Below are 20,163 nucleotides of genomic sequence, written 5' to 3'. Positions count from 1 at the left end.
TAGAGAACAATGGGTAGACTCTTTCACAGTGAACCAAGCTGTTAACATTACGTAGCCTCTTATATTGAGGGCCTGCCGGTTTGGTGTGAGAGATCACACACGCAGGGCCGGCGGGCAACAGAATTCGGCTTGCAGGCAGACATGGTAAGCCACAGTCTTTTGGCTTCTTTAACCTTCATAACATGTGGGAATGGTTTCAAACAGTAGCGCCCTCATTTCTCATACCAAGCACCCATTGGGTTGGCCATTTAAAATGGGTTGGCCATTTAAAAGGAGGGGCTGCGGTTTTCCGGTTAACGTGCAGCATAAACCCAACTAAACCCACACACACACACACAATTCTCTGGGATGATTGCTTCACACACACACACCCCCACTGCGTGTCTAACAGTGGGGATGTTTTCTGTTCAGCCACAGGCAAACAGCCCAGCAGGAATGGCCACCTCTGAATGTCCCCTTAATAAAATCACCCTATTTCAACCAGGTGACCATGAATTAAATCACTCTCCTGAGGATAACACAGAGAAATAAAGAACGGATGTTGCTTGAATCCAGCAAACACCAGGACCATACACCGCCATGCTTTGTTATGCAATGATTCCAGACTACGTGCTACTGGCCGGGCATGGTAAAGTGTCCTACCATGGAGGACGGAATAAGGCTGCCCGTCCCAGAAACCTTTTGCAAAGGCTTTGGGAGTACATCCAAGAGAACTTCATTGAGATGTCCCTGGAGGATTTCCGCTCCATCCCCATACACATTAGCAGACTTTTCCAGTAGCTGTACTGGCCGTGAATGCATCCCAAGTCTTCAGGGCAAATTAATCATTAAACACGCTTGCTTTTAAACCATATATTATATTTACAAAGGTACACTCACCAGAGGTCCCTTCTCCACCTTCAAGGTCTGGGAGCCCACCTTGGGACTGTCGGGGAAAACTGTTTCTCCGCTTGCTTGCTGTGCGCTATCTTCAACCTCCTCCTCATCATCATCTTCCTCATCCCCAAAATCCGCATCCCTGTTGCGTGAGAATCCATTGACGGAGTCCACACACAAGAGTGGGGTAGTTGTAGGGGCACCCCCTAGAATGGCATGCAGCTCATCGGAGAAGCGGCATGTCTGGGGCTCTGAACCGGAGTGGCCATTTGCCTCTCTGGTTCTTTGGTAGGCTTGCCTCAGCTCTTTAAGTTTCCCACGGCACTGCTGCAGGTCCCTATTATGGCCTCTGTCCTTCATGCCGTTGGAGATTTTTTTTCAAATATTTGGGCATTTCGTCTTTTGGAACGGAGTTCTGATAGCAAGGATTCCTCTCCATATATAGCGATCAGGTCCAGTACCTCCCGTTCGGTCCATGCTGGAGCTCTTTTGCGATTCTGGGATTGCATGGTCACCTCTGCTGATGAGATCTGCACGGTCACCTCTGAGCTCGCCACGCTGGCCAAACAGGAAATGAAATTCAAAAGTTTGCGGGGCTTTTCCTGTCTACCTGGCCAGTGCATCTGAGTTGAGAGCGCTGTCCAGATCGGTCACAATGGAGCACTCTGGGATAGCTCCCGGAGGCCAATACTGTCGAATTGCGTCCACACTACCCCAAATTTGACGCAGCAAGGTCAATTTCAGCGCTAATCCCCTTGTCGGGGAGGAGTACTGAAATCGATTTTAAGAGCCCTTTAAGTCGACAAAATTGGCTTCGTCGTGTGGACGGGTGCAGGGTTAAATCGATCTAACGCTGCTAAATTTTACCTAAACTCGTAGTGTAGACCAGGGCTAAGGCTATGTCTACACTACCACTTTTGTCAGTATAACTTATGTCGCTTGGGGTGTGAAAAAAACATCCCCCTGAGCAACATATAAGTTACACCGACAGAAGCGCTGGTGTGGACAGCACTATTGTCCCCTGACTGCCCCTTCCTGGGACCCCTACCCCTAACTGATCCCCAGGACTCCACCCCCTACCTAAGCCTCCCTGCTCCTTGTCCCCTGACTGCCCCCTCCTGAGACCCTTCCCCCATCCTAACTGGCCCCCTAGGACCTTACCCCCTACCTGTCCCCTGACTGCCCCAACCCTTATCCACCCCCCCACACCCAGACAGACCCCCGGGACTCCCACGCCCCATCCAACCACTCCCCACCCCCTGACAGCCCCCCCCAGAACTCCCGACCCATCTAAACCCCTCTGCTTTATGTCCCCTGACTGCTCCGATCCCTCTCCCCACCCCTGCCCCCTGATAGCCCCCCTCAGAACCTCCAACCCCCCCTCTCCTTGTCCCCTGACTGCCACCCCCTGGGACCCCTTCTCCTAACTGCCCTCCAGAACCCCACCTCCTACCTAAGCCTCCCTGTTCCTTGTACCCTAATTGTCCCCTCCTGAGACCCTACCCCCTACCTGTACCCTGACTGTCCAAAACCTTATCCACACCCGCACCCCCAGACACCCCCCCCAGAACTCCCAACCCATCCAACCCTGCTCCCTGTCTCTTGACTGCCCCCTCCAGAACCTCCCTGCCCTTTTTCCGACCCCCTGGCCCCCTTACCGTGCCGCTCAGAACAGCGTTTTGGGGTCCGCGTGGAGCCGGACACACTGCCACGCTCCCCAGCGGAGCGCACAGCCCAGTCCCCGCCCACGCAGACTGCTGCTGAGTGGCGCGCTGGGCAGCGGGGGGGGGGAGCAGGGGGAGGAGCTCCAGACTGCCGGAGGCCCGATGCGAATGTCCTGCGATCTGCGAATGCAGGGAGGGGGAAGGAGAGAGCGAGAGGAGGGGAGTGATCTCAAGTTGCAGGGGAGAGAAGGTGGAAGCGGAGGAGGGGCTCTGGCTGCCGGAGCCCCGTGTGAGTGGCACGATCCGGCCGGCTGCCCTGTCAGCCCCGCGCGCTCTGCATGGGGGGGGGAAATTCGGACATTTACAAATTCCCCCTAGACGCTATTTTTAACTCAGAAAAGCCGGACATGTCCGGGAGAATCCGGACGAACGGTAACCCTATCCAAAGACTCTCTGTCAGCAGGCTTTTCTCCAGTTTCATACTGAAGATCTGAGCAATCATACTGCTCACTTACGTACAGTGCAACTCCTCCATCTTTCCTCCCTTGCCTGTCCTTCCTAAACAGTTTATACCCATCCATTACAGTGCTCCAGTCATGTGAACTACCCCACCAAGTCTCCAATCACATCATAGTTCTTTGACTGTACCAGGACTTCCAATTCTTCCTGCTTGTTTCCTAGGCTTCTTGCTTTCGTGTACATGCACGTAAGATAACTAGCCGATTGCCCTACTTTCTCAGTATGAATCAGGAGGCCTCCCTGTTGCACCCGCCTCCTTGTGTTTTTTCCCAGTGTCCCATTTCCCCACGTACCTCAGTGCTTAGGTCACCATTGCCTGGTGAACCTAGTTAGCAAGCCTGCCTGCAAAGATACTCTTCCCTCTCTTCCTTAGGTGGATCCCATCTCTTCCTATCAATCCTTCTTCACGGACCAACATTCCATGGTCAAGGAATCCAAAGCCCTCTCTCCCACACCACCTGCGTAACCAAGCATTTACCTCCACAATTCGATGGTCCCTAACTGTACTTATCAAACCTAATGTAAAATTAATTTATCAGTATGAGCACAAGAAAAATATAGCAGACTATTTTTTACAAAGTTGGGAAAGTTAAATACTGCTAGCGTTTATTTTGCTGGAGGAAATGCTTCCCACTAGCTGCTTAGTGGCAGATGCGGCTCTAGCTTTTTTGCCGTCCCAAGCACGGCAGGCAGGCTGCCTTCAGCGGCGTGCCTGCGGGAGGTCCGCCGGTCCCGTGGCTTCAGCGTACCCGCTGCCAAATCCACAGGACCAGCAGACCTCCCGCAGGCATGCCGCAGAAGGCTGCCTGACTGCCGCCCTCGCAGGGACCAGCAGGGCGCCCCCCGTGACTGGGTGCCCCAGGCACGCGCTTGGAGCCGCCGCTGCTTAGTAGATATAAATTGTGGTAATTAAGGTCTAAATAAGAAGCATCTCTTACAAGTTTTGTCTATTAGTTTTCACGTGGTTGTCCTTTATTTCCTTGAATTAGGCATTTTAGTTATTTATGAATCCAAAGCAATAAAACAGAGAAGTTAAATGTCTGTCTGCAACTGAAGTCAGATGGGGGGGGGGGGGGTCCTGTGATCCGTGTCCGCAGGTCAGAAGGGGCTGGGATTTGGGCCCCTTGGTGCATGTAAATATAGGGGTGTTTTGGAAATTTCAGCCTAATCCCCCCCCACACACACACACACACCACTTTCACGTGGGCCTGAAGAGGAGAGACTTGCAAATGGTGTGAGTGAGATGGATGCAGCACAATCCTCCCCACGCTCAGGGGGAGAGACTCTGTCAGCCCCAACCCGAGTCGCTGCCAGCACCAAAGATGGCGGCTGAGGGCTAGCTCAGGGCCGGGCGGCGCCGCGGCGGAGGCAGCTTCCGCCCGGCTGCAGTCACGTGGCCGCTGCCGCCCGCCCCTAGCCCACCTTGGCCGCGCCGGGCTGGCTGCAGAGCCCTGGCCGGGACGTGGGTCCGCTTCGCGGTGGCTACGGGCGGGCTGACGCTGGGCGCGATGCAGGCCCCGGCGGGCCGCGAGGAGGAGCCCGAAGACGGGGCGGACCGCACCCCGCTGCTGGGCGAGTCCCAGCCGGGCACAGGTGAGAGCCGGGGCGGAGGGATGGGCCAGCAGCTGCCCCGGGCGAGCCGCCCCCCCCCCCCGCGTTGCTATGGAGCGGGCACCCCAGGGCGGGCGGGGTGCAGGGGTCAGAGCGCCCCGGCAAGGCTGTGGCAGCGGGAGCAGCTTGGCCCAGCGGGGCTGCGAGCCCAGCGCTCCTGGCAGGGACTGAGGGGTCCCTCTGAGCCTGCTGTGCCGGCCCCTGCACTCCTGAGAACCGCCGCTGGGATGCCCTGTCCCCTCTCCCAGCCCCAGTGCACCGGGACAGGGCGTCCTCTCGCGGCTGGCCTGGGTGTTCCGGGCTGGGCGCTTCAGGGTATTGCGAGGCGCTCTGCCCGGATCAGGAGTCTTTGCGGAGTGGGGCTCCTCTTCTAAACCTCCTCCCGGCTACACGGATGATCACGGGGATGGATGAACGTCCTGGATCACGTGGGGTCCGTGCTCTGTAAAGCCAGTTTCAGGGAACTGAAATTTTCCACGGTGTCCCAAATCTTTGTAAAGGTTTGAGCATTTCTCCACTCGGTATTTTAATCTTCATCTAAATCTGTGGTCCTTTATGCACTATTAACTAGTTGCTATGGGAGCATTGTGTTGTGAGTTGTGCATACAGGTGAAGAAAAATCAATAGGGCAGAGGAAACTCTAAAACACAGGTCATTTTAAAGAATGAGGCAAGAGAAATAAATCAGTTCTGACCTTTTGAGGCACATTTTCATTATTATTTCTCATTTTTATTTAAAATGAATATTACCACAGCACACTAGAGGCCCCAGCCTTTGTGTTATGCATTGTACGAGTAAATGGTACAAGACCGTCTCTATTCCAAAGAGTATACAATCTTGGACCCTGATCCTGTACAGACTTAGGACTGGTCTACACTGGGGGGGGGATTGATCTAAGAAATGCAACTTCAGCTACGCGAATAGCGTAGTTGAAGTCGAAGTATCTTAGATCGAATTACCTGGGGTCCACACAGCGCGGGATCGATGGCCATGGCTCCCCCATCGACTGCGCTACTGCCGCTCGCTCTGGTGGAGTTCCGGAGTCGACGGTGAGCGCATTCGGGGATCGATATATCGCGTCTTAATGAGATGCAATATATCAATCCTGGATAAATCGATTGCGTACCCTTAAACATGTGCATAATTTTAAGTACAAGGGTGGTCCTGTTGATTTAAAGTTAAGTCTTTGCAGGATCAGGTCTTGACCTAAACACTAACTGGTAGGAAAAGCGAGCAAATGGATTTCAAGAGAAGAGGAAGTTAACAGAACTGGGCAAAAAAATAGATTTTTTCAGTTTGTTGGCAGTTTCAGAAAGTGGAAGAAAAATTGTTTTGGGTTGAACAAAACATTTGATTTTGACAAAAATCAATGTTCCAGTTTTGAACATTTTTAAATATCTTTGATTTTTAAAACAAACTAAAGGGATTTTTGAAACAGTTATAGTAATACTAATACAACCATGTCTTTTAATAGCTGAGCTGTGTAGACAACCTGTAAGTACAAAGTAGATATATAGGTGGGGGAGGCATAGGTTTGCTTACTAATTGAGGCAAATGAAGAGTCCTAACACTTTTTTCTGCCTAAACTATTATTAGCTGACAGTGTTCCACAGTAGTCATGGTAGAAGTTAGTTGTAAGGAGGATTGGTAGTTGCTTTACAGCTTCTGGGGAACAAGGGGTGATGGTGGTTCCACCCATAAGGGGTGTGTGGAAGAAGGCATGATGTCTGGTGCTCCCACGAACGCCACTGCGGCTTTCTATTTGTCAGTTGTTAAAGCAATACATTCTTAAGATTGCACAATGTGCCATGCTCTAGTTTGAGTGGCCACAAGAACAAATACAAGAGAACAACATCCTTAAACTGCAAAAGTACAGTATCAGGGAACTTTCAGTACAGACTTTGTCTTAATAATAAAAAAAAAGGGAAAAAAAGAAAGCGGGGGGTGGAAGACTATTTACAGTTCTAACAGAAAGACAGGAAAGCATGTTTTTGAAAGCAACAGAAGTACGAGCAGAAGGCACTGTTCAAGGTAAGGAATTGAACCTTGTGTCTGACTGTGTTGGACCCTGCAGTGGCCTTCTTCCTATTCATAATCATTTTAAAAGGTGGGAGGAGAGTGAGATCTATCTTAAAAAAGTAAATCTGGAGCTTTCTGTACTTTGACTGATCGAGCATTCTCAAATAACATATAGATCAATAGGTAGATGCATTAAGCAAAATATATGGTGAGAAGTTTACAACTTAAAACTGTATGGTGGAGTCATATTCTGATTAGATTTTTGTATAGTGCATTCGTTTTCCAGACTTTATTTCTAAAGGAAGAGTAATAGAAATTCCAATTAATCTACATTTCCAAGGGAGTTTTAGATCATAAAAATGTGAAGCTTCATTTGTTTAACCTTTCTATTAACCATGATGTCTAAACAGATTTAGCCATAATTGTACTCATTCTTTGGAAACTGTCATGATCGATCAATTTATATTAAGAACCTATTGCTTCCAAAGCAACTTGAGAGAGGATAAAGTTGCTTGACTTGTTTTGCACACTGAGAACTTCCTGAAGAATTATTTTTTAAATACCCAATACATTTCAATTGTACCCCTTGATCTCACTTAAAAATGAGATGTGCCTCTCTCAAATACTGTTTAGAAACAAGATTTTCAGAATTATCACATCCTGGTAAAGATGGACCTGTGTTTATCTTTTGCACTGAAGTTTTAGATTTTGCTTTTGTATTTAAATTTTTAATATATGCAGAAAAAGAAGTGATCAGTATACACCGGCACAGCATTTTGAGGTGGTGGTTACCAATCTACACTTACATTTCATGTGCACTGTTGGTAAAATTTCCATTAGCTCCAGACTTAGCTCAGTAGTGGAAATCCCATTGTCCTACAACCTTTTACAAATTCAGCATAATCCTTTTTTTTTTTTTTTAAACTCCTTGAAACTTCTATCTATAAAATCGGGCATCCGTTCAGATTCCTCTAGCAACGTAGCATTATATTTCCCTGGTGTGTTTTCAGATTTCTTTGATGAGCCTGTCTTATAATACACTAAACGCTGCCCACGAAGCAGTGTACACTCTGGTATGTCTGCAGAGAAGATTATTTTCTCCTTGTGTCATGCTCATTGTATAATTTTAGTTATTGACTACTATAATCCATTGCTTTTGAGTAAGCAGGTGTGCAGTTCCTGATCTTCCTCTTTTACCTTTAATACTGCAAATGTTGCTTTGAAGGTTTAGGCACACAACAGTTGATTTTTCAACTCTTACCTGTATTCCCCATTCTCTCTGATTGATTAATCCGTGTTCTGGCCTAGTGGCCATGATTTTGAATGTTAGTGATTTTGGCAGGAGGCATAAGTTTGACTTACTGTGTTAGATGTATATCTTAGAATTCATTCTTAACATTTATTCTACCCTGTATCAGATATGTTTTTAGTTGGTCCATAATTCAGTTGTTCACAAATGTTGTCTCTTCTGGATTTCTTACCAAAAAATACTTGTTTGAATGTGTTTTCTTGTCATGGGAATGCTTTAAATTGTATTCATTCTTGTCTTTTATCTCAGCATTTATCAGCTGTTTTGTGTCTAGCGCTGTTATTACTGTAGTTGTCCAGTTCATAAATTGAGAGAGTATTTTTGTTGCATTGTCTGGAGTCTTAAAATCTTATTTTTCTAACTACAACTTGTCCATGTTTGGGAATCAAACTATGTAGAACAGGTATTGCTTTCACCTTAAAATAAACGACAAATTGGGAAAGTACAGATTGGATTATAGCTTGACTAGCCAGGAGTTAGGTGTAGGGCCAACTCCAGAAGGCCAAAGATTCAGTGTTTGCTTTTAAGAATCCCTGTAATTTCCACACATGCTCCCACTCGGGCCACTTGTTTTTTAGGACTCCTCTACACTAGAGCCGCAGCTTGCCCTAGTACAGTTATTGCAACTTAATATATATGCGCAGGCTTCAGAGCTGCTCCTCAACTGCTATCCCGCCCCTGAGACTTCACTAACACGTCCACTACTAATGTTCTGCCTTCCAGTGTGGGAAGGATCCCCATCACAGGGAATCCTATGGGTTGCCTGCTACCAGGCATGGAATCCTCACAAAGCAAGGGTCCACGGTGTGTAGCAGACCTGAATTAACCATTGTACACTGGTTGCACTTGCACAAGGCACCTGACTACCTGGCCAATTTTCTGCATTGCCAGTTGTAGGGTGCTGGTGATTTTTTTAAAATTTGTAAGCTACAAATGGAAAAAATAAACCTGTCAGGTCAGGCTGCTGGTGGTGGTGGGGAACCCAGGAGGGAAAGGAGCGGTTCTGACTGATGGTGGTGGTGGGATTGCTGGGAAGAAAAGTGTCGGGGGGGTTAGGTGGGGTGAGGGGGGGGACACCTGGATGGGGGAGAGAGGGATCGGGGTGGAGTGGGGCTTCTGGGAGAGGCCTGGCTTCTCAGGTTCCTTTTTTGGGGTTCAGCTCATCTTTGGTCATTCTGCTACCTTGCTGGTATTGGTGTCATGAACCGTCAGAGCCATGGTGTCCTCTTCAGCGTCCTGGTAGTTGTCCATCATGGGATCCAAGTCCACCAGTCTTCCACAGGGACAAGAACCAGCTTTCCTGCTTGCTTTGGCTGCTGATGCCAAATGCTGGAATTGGTGTCTCAGCGTCAGTCACTTGATTCAGCTCAAATTTGTGTCCAGCTCAATCGAAGACTCAGTGTCCCTTTCCCTTAGGAGCTGGTAAAGTTCCTCTCTTAGCCCTACCTATTTTTCAAAAGGCAGCAAAGCATCTCTGGCTCAGATATCCAATGCACTTGCTGTTTTCTGATTTGTATGGTCTCCAGCAAGTTCTGCTTTCATCAGGAACCCTTTCCCCTAGAGCTGGGGAATCAGCTGGACTTGTTCAAGTTCATTTCTAAGTCACATTTCATAAATACACCCAGGCAGTTAGCCTACTTAGCAAATGTTCTCAGAACAAAATGAGAGCGTGAATATTAGATTTATTTTAAAAATCAAATTGCCAGGTATATTGAAATTGAATATTTTAAAATATAGTATGAAATATTTTTATTATATTAAATATATACTAATAAAGCTAGAATATTTAATCTAATAACTATTAATTGGAGATGTTCTCATATTTATAACTATATCATTTGGTCTGTCTACTCCTGGGGGAATTCTGTGCTGCCAAAAAATTAAAAATTCTGCACACTATTTTAAAATTTTGCATATTTTATTTGTCAAAATAACACCATATAATCACACTAGTTTTAATTATTTTTGTAACAATACAGTCAACAAAAAAGATTCAGGAAAAAATTTTTGACAAATAGAGTCCTTACTAGGCATATTAATTCAAAACTCTGAGTAATAATTCATTTAAACTACAATACAGAGCCATATTTCCTGCACCTCTCAGAAGCAGTGCAAAGGCTTGGAGGAATCAGGAGCTATGGGAGAGGGAAGTAAATTGCTGGGAAAGAGCCTGGGGTGTGTGTGACGGGTTGGATCACAGAAACCCCCTTGGGAGCTGCCACCCGATGTGCAAAGACTACCCCTGCTTCTGTTTTCCCTGCCAGCTCAGGACTCCAGCACCCTGTCTTGCTGAGCCAGACACTCCCGTCTGGCTCCAGACACAGACCCAGGATCTGAATCTCCTGTCCCAAAGCTGCAAGTTTACCTGAAAACAGCTCACAGCTTGTCTTTAGCACTCAGATGCCCAACTCCCAATGGGGTCTAAACCCAGATAAATCCGTTTTACCCTGCATAAAGCTTATGCAAGGCAAACTCATAAATTGTTCGCCCTCTATAACACTGATAGAGAGATATGCACAGTTGTTTGCTCCCCCAGGTATTAATACATACTCTGAGTAAATTACTAAATAAAAAGTGATTTTATTAAATACAGACAGTAGGATTTAAGTGGTTCAAAGTAGTAACCGACAGAACAAAGTAAGTCACCAAGCAAAATAAAATAAAATGCGCAAATCTATGCCTAATCAAACTAAATACAGATAATCTCACCCTCAGAGATGTTTCAGTAAGTTTTTCTCAGACTGGACACCTTCCAGGCCTGGGCCCAATTCTTTCCCCTGGTACAGCTCTTGTTGCAGCTCAGGTGGTAGCTAGGGGATTCTTCATGATGGCTTCTCTCTCTCTTCTCTTCCCCCCCTTTATATATCTTTTGCATAAGGCGGGAATCCTTTGTCTCTCTGGGTTTCCACCCCCCCTCACTGGAAAAGCACCAGGTTAAAGCTGGATTCCAGTTCAGGTGACATGATCACATGTCACTGCAAGACTTCATTACTCACTTGCCAGCACACACATATACAGGAAGACTCACAGGTAAATACAGCCATCTGCAGACAATGGGAGTCATCAAGATTCCAAACCATCATTAATGGTCCACACTTTACACGATTACAATAGGCCCTCAGAGTTACATTTTATATTTCTAGTTTTAGATACAAGAGTGGTACATTTATACAAATCAGATGATCACACTCAGTAGATTATAAGCTTTGTAATGATACCTTACAAGAGACCTTTTGCGTGAGGCATATCCCAGTTACTTACATTCACTTATTACCGTATTTTCTCTAAAACTATCTCAGTTACATTATATTGACTTATTATCAAGTTTTTATAAAACCATATAGACTGCACAACGTCACAAATTCAAAACTCTGAGTAATAATTCATTTAAACTACAATACAGAGCCATATTTCCCGCACCTCTCAGAAGCAGTGCAAAGGCTTGGAGGAATCAGGAGCTATGGGAGAGGGAAGTAAATTGCTGGGAAAGAGCCTGGGGTGTGAACTTGTAGGGTTGTTGGGTATGGGTGGGAAAAATATGGAACAGGTTTTTGTGGGGGCAGGGAGGGATTGTTAGGGGCCTTCCCCCATGCTGGCTGATCCCTAGCCTCTCCCATTCAGTCAGGCACATCAGTCCCGGTCCCCATGTGTTCCTGCACCTCCGTGTTTCCTTGTACCACCTGTCCATATGTGTCCCTCCACCCCCACTCAGATACCCCTGCATCCCCATGTGGCCCTGAACCTCTTCCCCATGTGTCTCTATGCCCCTACTCAGCCACCCCCTGTCCCTGTACCCCCTCATTTTGTCCCCATGTGTCTCTGTTCCCCCACTTAGTCACCCTGTCTTTATGTAGCTCTGCACCCCTTCCTCTGTCACCATTTGGCCATGCGCCTCCATTGCCATTCAGCCCCTGCCCAGTCTGTCCTCCCCCACTAGCCCTTATAAGCCCCTGTCTGACACCCCCCCCCCCAACACCCCACGCTGTCTCTCTCCCCATAGCCCCCATCTCTTGACCTGGCCTGACAGGTGCTGTGATGAGGGCAGGCCCTTTCTCTTCCCTAGCTGGCCAGGAGCTGCTGCTCTGTTCTATCACCATAGTGCCCTCAGATGGGCAAAGGGCAGAACTGCAGAAGTTATTTTCTGCTGGGAGCTGCTACTTTGTTCTTGTGCCACAGCGCCCCCAGGTGGGCATAAGGCGGAACTGCATCAACATTTCAGCAGAAGCTTTTTCCTGCACAAAAAAATAAAAATATGCACAGCTCATTAATTGTGTATGCACGCAGTAGCTCAGAATTCCCCTAGGAGTATCTGTCTGGCTTAAGGAAGGTGAGTAGTCCCCAATTTCCATAGTGTACAGAGCCAAAACATTCTTTTATCTAACGCTGAGTGTATAGGAGTTGCACTATTTGAGCTGCTGGAGAGATCTCGCTAGCTGTAAAGGAGAGGGCAAGATTTTTCTTTTCCAGGTGTAGCAATCAGATCTAGTCACTTTACTGAGCCAAAAGATACATTTTTACTGCTCTTCAGTCCCATCAGCATTGAGAATGTGAGCTGGACTTTCATGGCTCACATTTTCAATTCTGTTGATGATGCCATGTTCTATCTACAGAATCTATATTCGTGCTGATGATGTGAAACGCAGAACCCGCTTGACTTCCAGATCTAAGGCTGAGTTCATTGGAGAGTTAGAAATCTCATCTTGTTATAGAGTAACATCCAGAACAAAATTTGTCCTGGAAGCTATAGAGATGTGACAAACATGGAACCCCATGGTGGGCATTCTATAGCATCACCTTAGGAGAATCTCTTAAGTCACAAAGGGAAGCAGGCTACTGCACGCATTTTCAAGTGTATAACATACCTGCCACTAATCTTGTTTTTTTTTTAATTTTTATTGTGAAGTTTCATTTTGAATAACCATGTTTCAGAAGACCTCTTGAAACCTTTGTAACCATACTGTTAAATCCCCTTTGTAAAAATCATGCACTACATTTATGCTTGAGGATCAGCCCTTTGACCAATAGGTATATATGCTCTTAACTGCCAATATGTTTGGGAGAGTTGCTACACTTGTATGATTTGCATGTCCGCAGGGAACTAGATCAAAAACTTTTCTTCCCACTCCCACTGAGTCACTCAATATCTAAAATATGTTTTTCAGGGTAAATAAACTTGTTTTCTCACTTTTTATACATAAATATCTGTTATACTGACCAAAATGCTTTTTATCCTTTTTTGCAGCATCTAACTTTTAAAAATTTCTTGTTTCAGTGCCTACGTGCTGCTCCGCTCGCTACAATTTAGCATTACTGGCCTTTTTTGGATTCTTCCTGTTGTATGCGTTACGTGTGAATCTAAGTGTTGCTCTTGTAGACATGGTAGAACCTAATACAAGTTTAGCAAAGAATACAACTTCCAAAGTGTGTCCAGAACATTCTTCAGCCCTAAACATACCTCGGAATACAACGGTAGGATTTAATATATATTTTCTAAAATAGGTGATGTTATTTTCAACAGCATGCTGCGATTGAGTTTGATGTTTCATTTTTAACTGCTCTATTAACAGTAGAGGAGCGGTGCACTGTTTTATTTGTTTTTTTACCAACAGACCTTCTCAGAATATAGATTGGCTCTTTTAGAGTTATTCTGAGACCTTAGGTGAATAATGCGCTGTCCTAATGGACAGACTGTATTACATCCTTTCTAAATTGTACTTAGCAAAATGGCTACACTGACCTTGTAGATCTAATATGACTCACTCTGAATTGTATGTGTGAAGTGGACATTTCCTGTTGTTGTATCTGCGTCAGAGCAATTGAGAATTCCGTGTCTCTGCCATATTAAGTTACATCTGTTTTTCATAGTCTTGACTTGGTATGAAATTTTGTTGTAATGAAAGGGACATGTTTCATTATATCTTTACTGCATATATAATATTCTTTATCCCCTCACTTGTGATCTCTCTCACAATTCTGGTTGGTCCTTCATATCCATCCTCTTTCTTTCCTCCCCTCTCTCTGACCTTTGAAACTACCTTCTCTGATCTATTTCTAACAAACACATTGATTTTTCCTTTCTGTTTCCTACTCTTTTTTCCATTCTCCCCTGGAAAACCGATTTGCAAAGCCATCTCTCTTCACTGAAGCTCTTCCTAGAATCTTTGTCATACTGCCTATGAGAAATGAGTTGATGATTTAAAAAAATAAAAAAGTTGAGTGCCCATGAAAATGTGTGCATGTCTTAACTGACAACTATGCATCTTATTAGTGTAAAACTCATCCTGACTCACCTTTTTGGCTCATTTAGGACTTGCTTGTTGAGTTGTGTCTGGATTTAGAAGAAGCTGTTTGGGGCAGGGGGCAGGGACCAGATCCCTCCTTGATCATGTGAAGTGCCTGACACACACTTGGATTCTCAGAAAATAATTAATGATGATTCAGAACTTCTATGTCTCATGCTCTCCAAAACCACCACCTCTGCATCTGTCAGTGCCCTTCTATCTCTTACCTTTATAATTGAAAACTTCGCCTCTCTGATCTCTTCTTTTACCACTCTGTCCTCCAGTCTTCTACTAAGGTTGTCTGCCCATGCGATTACTCTGATCTCTCTCTCACCCACTAGTGCATCCCTGTCTCTTCTTGAATTTAATGTAATCACAACATTCTCCTTTCCATAACCTTGCTGCTCCCGTATACATTTGTCTGCTTTTCCATCTACTGCTTATCCTGCCCCAAATAATCTTTTCGTCTCACCTCTACTTTCCTTTTCTTCTTTCTCTTTGCATTTTGGCTTGCATCAGGCTATGCCTATTCCAAAAACTATCTGCCTAAGTAAAGGCCAAGTGAGTAAAAGCCAAGATGAAATGCAGTGAGACCCTCAAAGTTTAGCCATCAGGACTAAATAATGAACCATGGTTTAATTACATTCTTTGTCTGACATTAGTATTGCATGATGCAGAAAGAATTCTAGTTAAGTCTTTTTCTATTTTCCTTCCTCAGGGGAAAAAGTATTCTTGGGATGCGGATACTCAAGGATGGATCCTTGGTTCCTTTTTCTACGGCTACATCATTACTCAGATTCCTGGTGGATATTTTGCACGTAAAATAGGAGCGAAGCTGTTGCTGGGGTTTGGCATCCTGGGTACCGCTGTCTTCACTCTGTTCACCCCCTTAGCGGCAGACTTGGGGGTTGGATACCTCATAGCAGTCAGAGTCTTGGAGGGGCTCGGAGAGGTACACCACATTGTCTTGTATTATCCTTAATCCAAATTGGAGTAATTTCCTGTATCAAAATAGTTTTGTTCTTCTAGCACAGCAGTTCTCAAACTGTGGGTCAGGACCCTATTTTAATGGGGTCGCCAGGGCTGGTGTTAGCCTGGCTGGGGCTGAAGGCTGAGCCCGGCTGCCCAGGGCCGAAGCCCAAGGGCTTCAGGTTACAGGCCTCCTGCCTCGGGCTGAAGCTCTTGGGATTTGGATTTGGCCCCCCTGCCCAGGCGGCGGGGCTTGGGCGGGCTTAGGCTTCGGCCCTACCCCCCCCCCCTTGTGGAGTTGTGTAGTAATTTTTGTTGTCAGAAGGCGGTTGCAGTACAATGAAGTTTGAGAACCCCTGTCTAGCATATGGGAAATCAAGAGTTAAAAAGAGGTATTTTATTTGTTCTTTTGCATCCTCTTCATGCACAAGGCATATTTGCAAGCAAAAGATTAATTCTGCCTAACTGCCCATGTGCATTTTTTGTCAAACAGCTTCTCGTTGATTCATGAGACTAATAGGTTGTGCTGCTGTTCTGAAGTATATGACACATGAAAGTTTGAGTAGATAATTCTGGAATTACCATATATTTCAACAGAATAAAAAATTGTTTTCCAGGGTGTCACCTTTCCTGCTATGCATGCCATGTGGTCGTCTTGGGCTCCACCACTGGAACGCAGCAAGCTCCTTAGCATTTCATATGCAGGTGAAAGAGAATGAACTGTCCAGATTGATAACAGGATTATGTTTAGTCTATTAACACTTTTAAAAACTATTCATGTATCTAGTTAAAAACATAATTTACCCTGCAAGCTATTGTTTACTGTTTCAGTGTCTGTTCTCAAATGTCTCTTCAGGATAATGACTTAGAAAAATAGCCCATAATAACAAGATAAAGACTCTCCTTACTATCTGCTCCACACATGAAAGTGCAGTGCAGTACAATTTGTCTCTGTGGTCCTAAAACACTCTGACGGAGTTATGTTATATACAATGGTGCAACAAATTACTGAAAATTATGCTGCAAAGATGCTGTATAGTAAATAAACTAAAACACTTAGAAACCAAGGAGGAAAGATAGTCACAGGCAAGAGTAAAAAGAGAATTTTTGAGAGCCAATAGAGTCCAAAAAAGTTAATAAAGTTACAATGGCATAAGCTAGGTATATAAGTGAGAGGAGAATCAGTCTATCCATTCCAAACCCTGTTCAGTGGGCAGGAACTATGCTGGATAAGACATCTTAAATGTAAATTCAGAGAACAATCTTTTTTTCTTCTTTGCTCATGTTTTCATTCTTAGCAGTCCTGTGATTTTTGGGCTTATTTTCTTTTGTCAACACTTAATGTTAATGTAATATATAGTTCCCATTTAAATATCCATGGAATTATTATTTTGATGTGTGTTTTATGTGAACATTGTGTTTTGTTTAATTAGCCAATTTGTGGTTGAAGCTTTCTCCCAAAGTGAACTTGATCACATCTCTTCATATTGCCCTATTTCAGCCAGAATACAGTTCAGACACCTTAGTCTGTTCTGACTTTTTGAACCTGTCTGACCAACAGATCAACACAGTGATATCTGCTGGTTTCAGACTAGGTTTGGAAAGTGATTTTGTAAAATGACATTTTGAGGTTCTGTACTGATTGTGTTTAAATGATTCCCAGGTTAGATTTCCTTAGTTTACAAGCACTATGATGGCTTTTTTCCCCCCTAACTGCCGTCTCCTCGACCTGAATCTTGGATTGGAAAGTCAAGAAAGGTTCTTTCCTGCTCATGAAGCATCACCAGTAATAGCTTTGCACATGAAATTCTTCTGTTACCTACACAATCCCACTGAGGTTAATAGGATTTGCCTTGCATAACTGAGAGCAGACGGTGGCCCTACAAATGGAACCTAGTTAACAGTTCTGTTGATTATGGGAATACTATCCAGCTTTCACAGTCATAGCTGTGCTGCCTTTGCATGGCTATCAGCAGTTAAGAGCAGTAAAAACTGAGTGTGGGAGTCAGTAGATGTGAGTCAGAAGATTTGTAGGGAACATATCTTTGACTAAAAAAAAGTGCCCTTCTTTTTATGCTGTCACTTTTCAGAGTCGAAGTGTGTTTTTAGTATGCCTCCATTTCACATTTGGAACCCCCAGTTTATCAGAGATTGGTAATAGGCCAAGAACTCCCCTGTGTTTCTCACTCTTTCATAGATCTTTCATTGTTGAATGTTATGAGACTTTGCAATTCCATTTTTTCATTCTATCAAAGCAGTTACAGTACTACTGTTGAACTTCATTGTTGTTCCCAGTAGCTGAAATGACAGCCCTCTAGTGGTGGTGAAAAATGTTTATCTGCACACTTCTTTATGGTAAATCAACAACAGCAGCAACAACAAAATCCAACTAGTAATTCCAGCCATTGTATGTTTTCTTGGATCAACCCATATGCCACTTAAATGTGTATTGGTAAATGGAAAAACAAACTCTTTTCTTCTAGGTGCACAGTTAGGAACAGTTGTGTCTCTTCCATTGTCTGGCTTAATTTGCTACTACGTGAACTGGATTTATGTATTCTACATGTTTGGTAAGTATTTGGGTTTTTTAAATTCCAAACGTACTCCTCTAGTGAAGATTTCCTTTTGCATTTCTGTGACACCTCTTACCTTAGGATTGCAAATAAGTGATCAAATACTTCTAAAGATGTGCTCTTCCATATTCTGAAGCTGCTGATGAAGAGACATTTTCTGTCATGGAAAATCTAAAAGGCACTTTCCCCTGCTTTACGAGAACAGTGATTCACAAGGACTACCTGAAGGAAAATATAATTAATTATATTTTATATATTTATATATATAAAATAAATATAAATTTCCCAGGAGAAATATAAGGTTTATTGTTTTATTCTGATCCAGACTTCCCAAAACATTAAAACATTGCTTCCTTTGTTGCTTGATTCTTCAGAGAAACTGCTGCTTTCAATAGAAGGTAAATTCCTGTAGGAGGTTGTAAACTATGCCTTCAGTAAGCAAATTTGCCCTTAAATTGGGCTAAATGCTATTACCCATCAAATATTCTGAGGTCAATCAATGTAGAAAAACCTAGGACTTGAATTTCCCTGGAATTAACATGCTCTTCTTATCTGAAGACCTTCTCAAAAGTAACTTGCATGTGTTCTCCATTTACAATATTTCACTAGCAAAGCCACAGGAGTTGAGCTAGGGATTCACTAAAGAGTGCATTGAAAAGTGAGATGATGTCGTCTTACTGAGAATCACATCTTAAAAGGTGATAGCAGCTCAGTTTACACACCTCAAGGAAAGAGAGAATGTATTTGAAATGACCACCACAGGTTCAACTGCTGCTTTCCACAACCCTTCCCCTGCATCTGGCCTACTTCCAAATCTACCTTATATTTGAGAGAGGAGACCAGGAATAAATTATGAAGTATTAAATAGCTCCCGATTTCATGTTCCTAAAAAACAAAACCAACCCTAACCTCCAAGCAAAACAAAGGGTTAAAAGCAGAAAAACATGGATAAACTAGTGGAAAGAGAAGACCATTTTTATTATATAAAAACAAATACAATTGAGTAGTACTGCTGTGATCTGGTATTCCACCACAGAAACGGTTTTCCATAATTTATAGTATAGTATTTATTGCTGCTACTGACAGTTTTATTATTGTTGTTAAATAACATTTTTAACACAGCCCAAGTTTACTATTTTTATATTTAAAAAATAGATATACCACAATCACTTGGGCTTTTCATAATTGTGCATCTTGTGAATTTTTAGATTAAAATTTTGTATATGTATATGTTACTTACTTCCTGTGTCCTCCAGATACCTTGTCCTGTAGCTGTTCCATGTAGTGGACTGATAACAGATTCATTATTTACCATTATTGCAAATAAGGTCACTTTGAAGATGTCTCCATGCTAGGTCCTTCATATGAATCCTTGCCCACACTAAATGTTAAGGTCATTCTCTGTCCTCACCTACAGCTGAGGCACTGTTGGTATGAGGATAGAGTTTGGCCCAAATATTCTAATGCCATTTTTATTTGCTTGAGAGAATCATTTCCTCCCTTTGTGGTTCTAAGTGTTTGTATCTGTGTAGTACCTCAGGGCTTTCTTCAATTTAATGTGCAACTTTTATTTATTTATTTTCAATGGAAGGTGCACTTGGAGTATTCTGGTTCCTCTTCTGGATCTGGTTGGTGAGTGATACTCCGGAAACTCACAGAAGAATCTCTCCCATTGAAAGGGAATATATTCTTTCTTCCCTCAAAGATCAGGTATGTAGCTTTGATGCAGCTTTTCTTATTTAAATAAGAGTAGGAGCTACTGAGGGACAAACCTGCCATAATGTTGAAAGAAAAATTGAAGCTTAGATCAACATTCTTAATCTGAAGCAACTGAGTAAACTTTAATAATAATAAAAAAATCAAATAAAACAAAGGATGTTAAGATACTGGACTGTTAGATCAGTGAGAAACAATCATTAGTCATGAAAAGAGATATACCTGGTAAAAAGAAAGCAAGTTTACCCTTGAATATGTTTAATCAAAAAGTAATGTGAATGCATGTTCATTTTGTAAATATCCCCAAAAGGTGAATGCAGTATGACAACATACACAGGTGCATGCCATCCACATTTTCTAGCAACATGGGTCTCCTGTTAATGCATTGATTTGCATTACAACATACCTTTTTCTGCCTGGACAGTGTAGGGATGTATAATTAAAAGAGAGTTATTTGGAAATGCAGACTCTAGAAATTGAGTTTGCTTCTGTGTCTAATTTTGCATAAAAGATACTGTGATCGACAAAAATACTTCATACTAAAATGGATTTAAAATAAAAAAAGTGGAGCTCTTATTTGCAGATCAGTGACCTGAGATACCGGAATCACAATGTTTGGCATTTTA

General features: G+C 43.8%; 1 protein-coding gene across 1 annotated transcript in view; it reads left to right on the top strand.

Moving 5' to 3' along the window:
* Positions 1 to 4,448: 4,448 nt before the first annotated feature.
* SLC17A5 (solute carrier family 17 member 5) overlaps positions 4,449 to 20,163 on the top strand; it is a 40,953-nt gene continuing 25,238 nt past the window's right edge. Inside the window, exons 1-6 of the mRNA XM_005312518.5 lie at positions 4,449 to 4,652; positions 13,271 to 13,467; positions 14,998 to 15,231; positions 15,866 to 15,953; positions 17,732 to 17,818; positions 19,413 to 19,531. Of these exons, the coding sequence (XP_005312575.1) occupies positions 4,568 to 4,652; positions 13,271 to 13,467; positions 14,998 to 15,231; positions 15,866 to 15,953; positions 17,732 to 17,818; positions 19,413 to 19,531 (810 nt within the window). The 5' untranslated portion in view covers positions 4,449 to 4,567. The remainder of the gene's footprint in view (positions 4,653 to 13,270; positions 13,468 to 14,997; positions 15,232 to 15,865; positions 15,954 to 17,731; positions 17,819 to 19,412; positions 19,532 to 20,163) is intronic.

The sequence above is a fragment of the Chrysemys picta genome, chromosome 3, assembly GCF_011386835.1.
Source record: "Chrysemys picta bellii isolate R12L10 chromosome 3, ASM1138683v2, whole genome shotgun sequence".
In the NCBI taxonomy this organism is placed as follows: Eukaryota; Metazoa; Chordata; order Testudines; family Emydidae; genus Chrysemys; species Chrysemys picta.
Note: the sequence above shows the minus strand (reverse complement) of the source record. Positions and strands in the feature narration are given on the sequence as shown.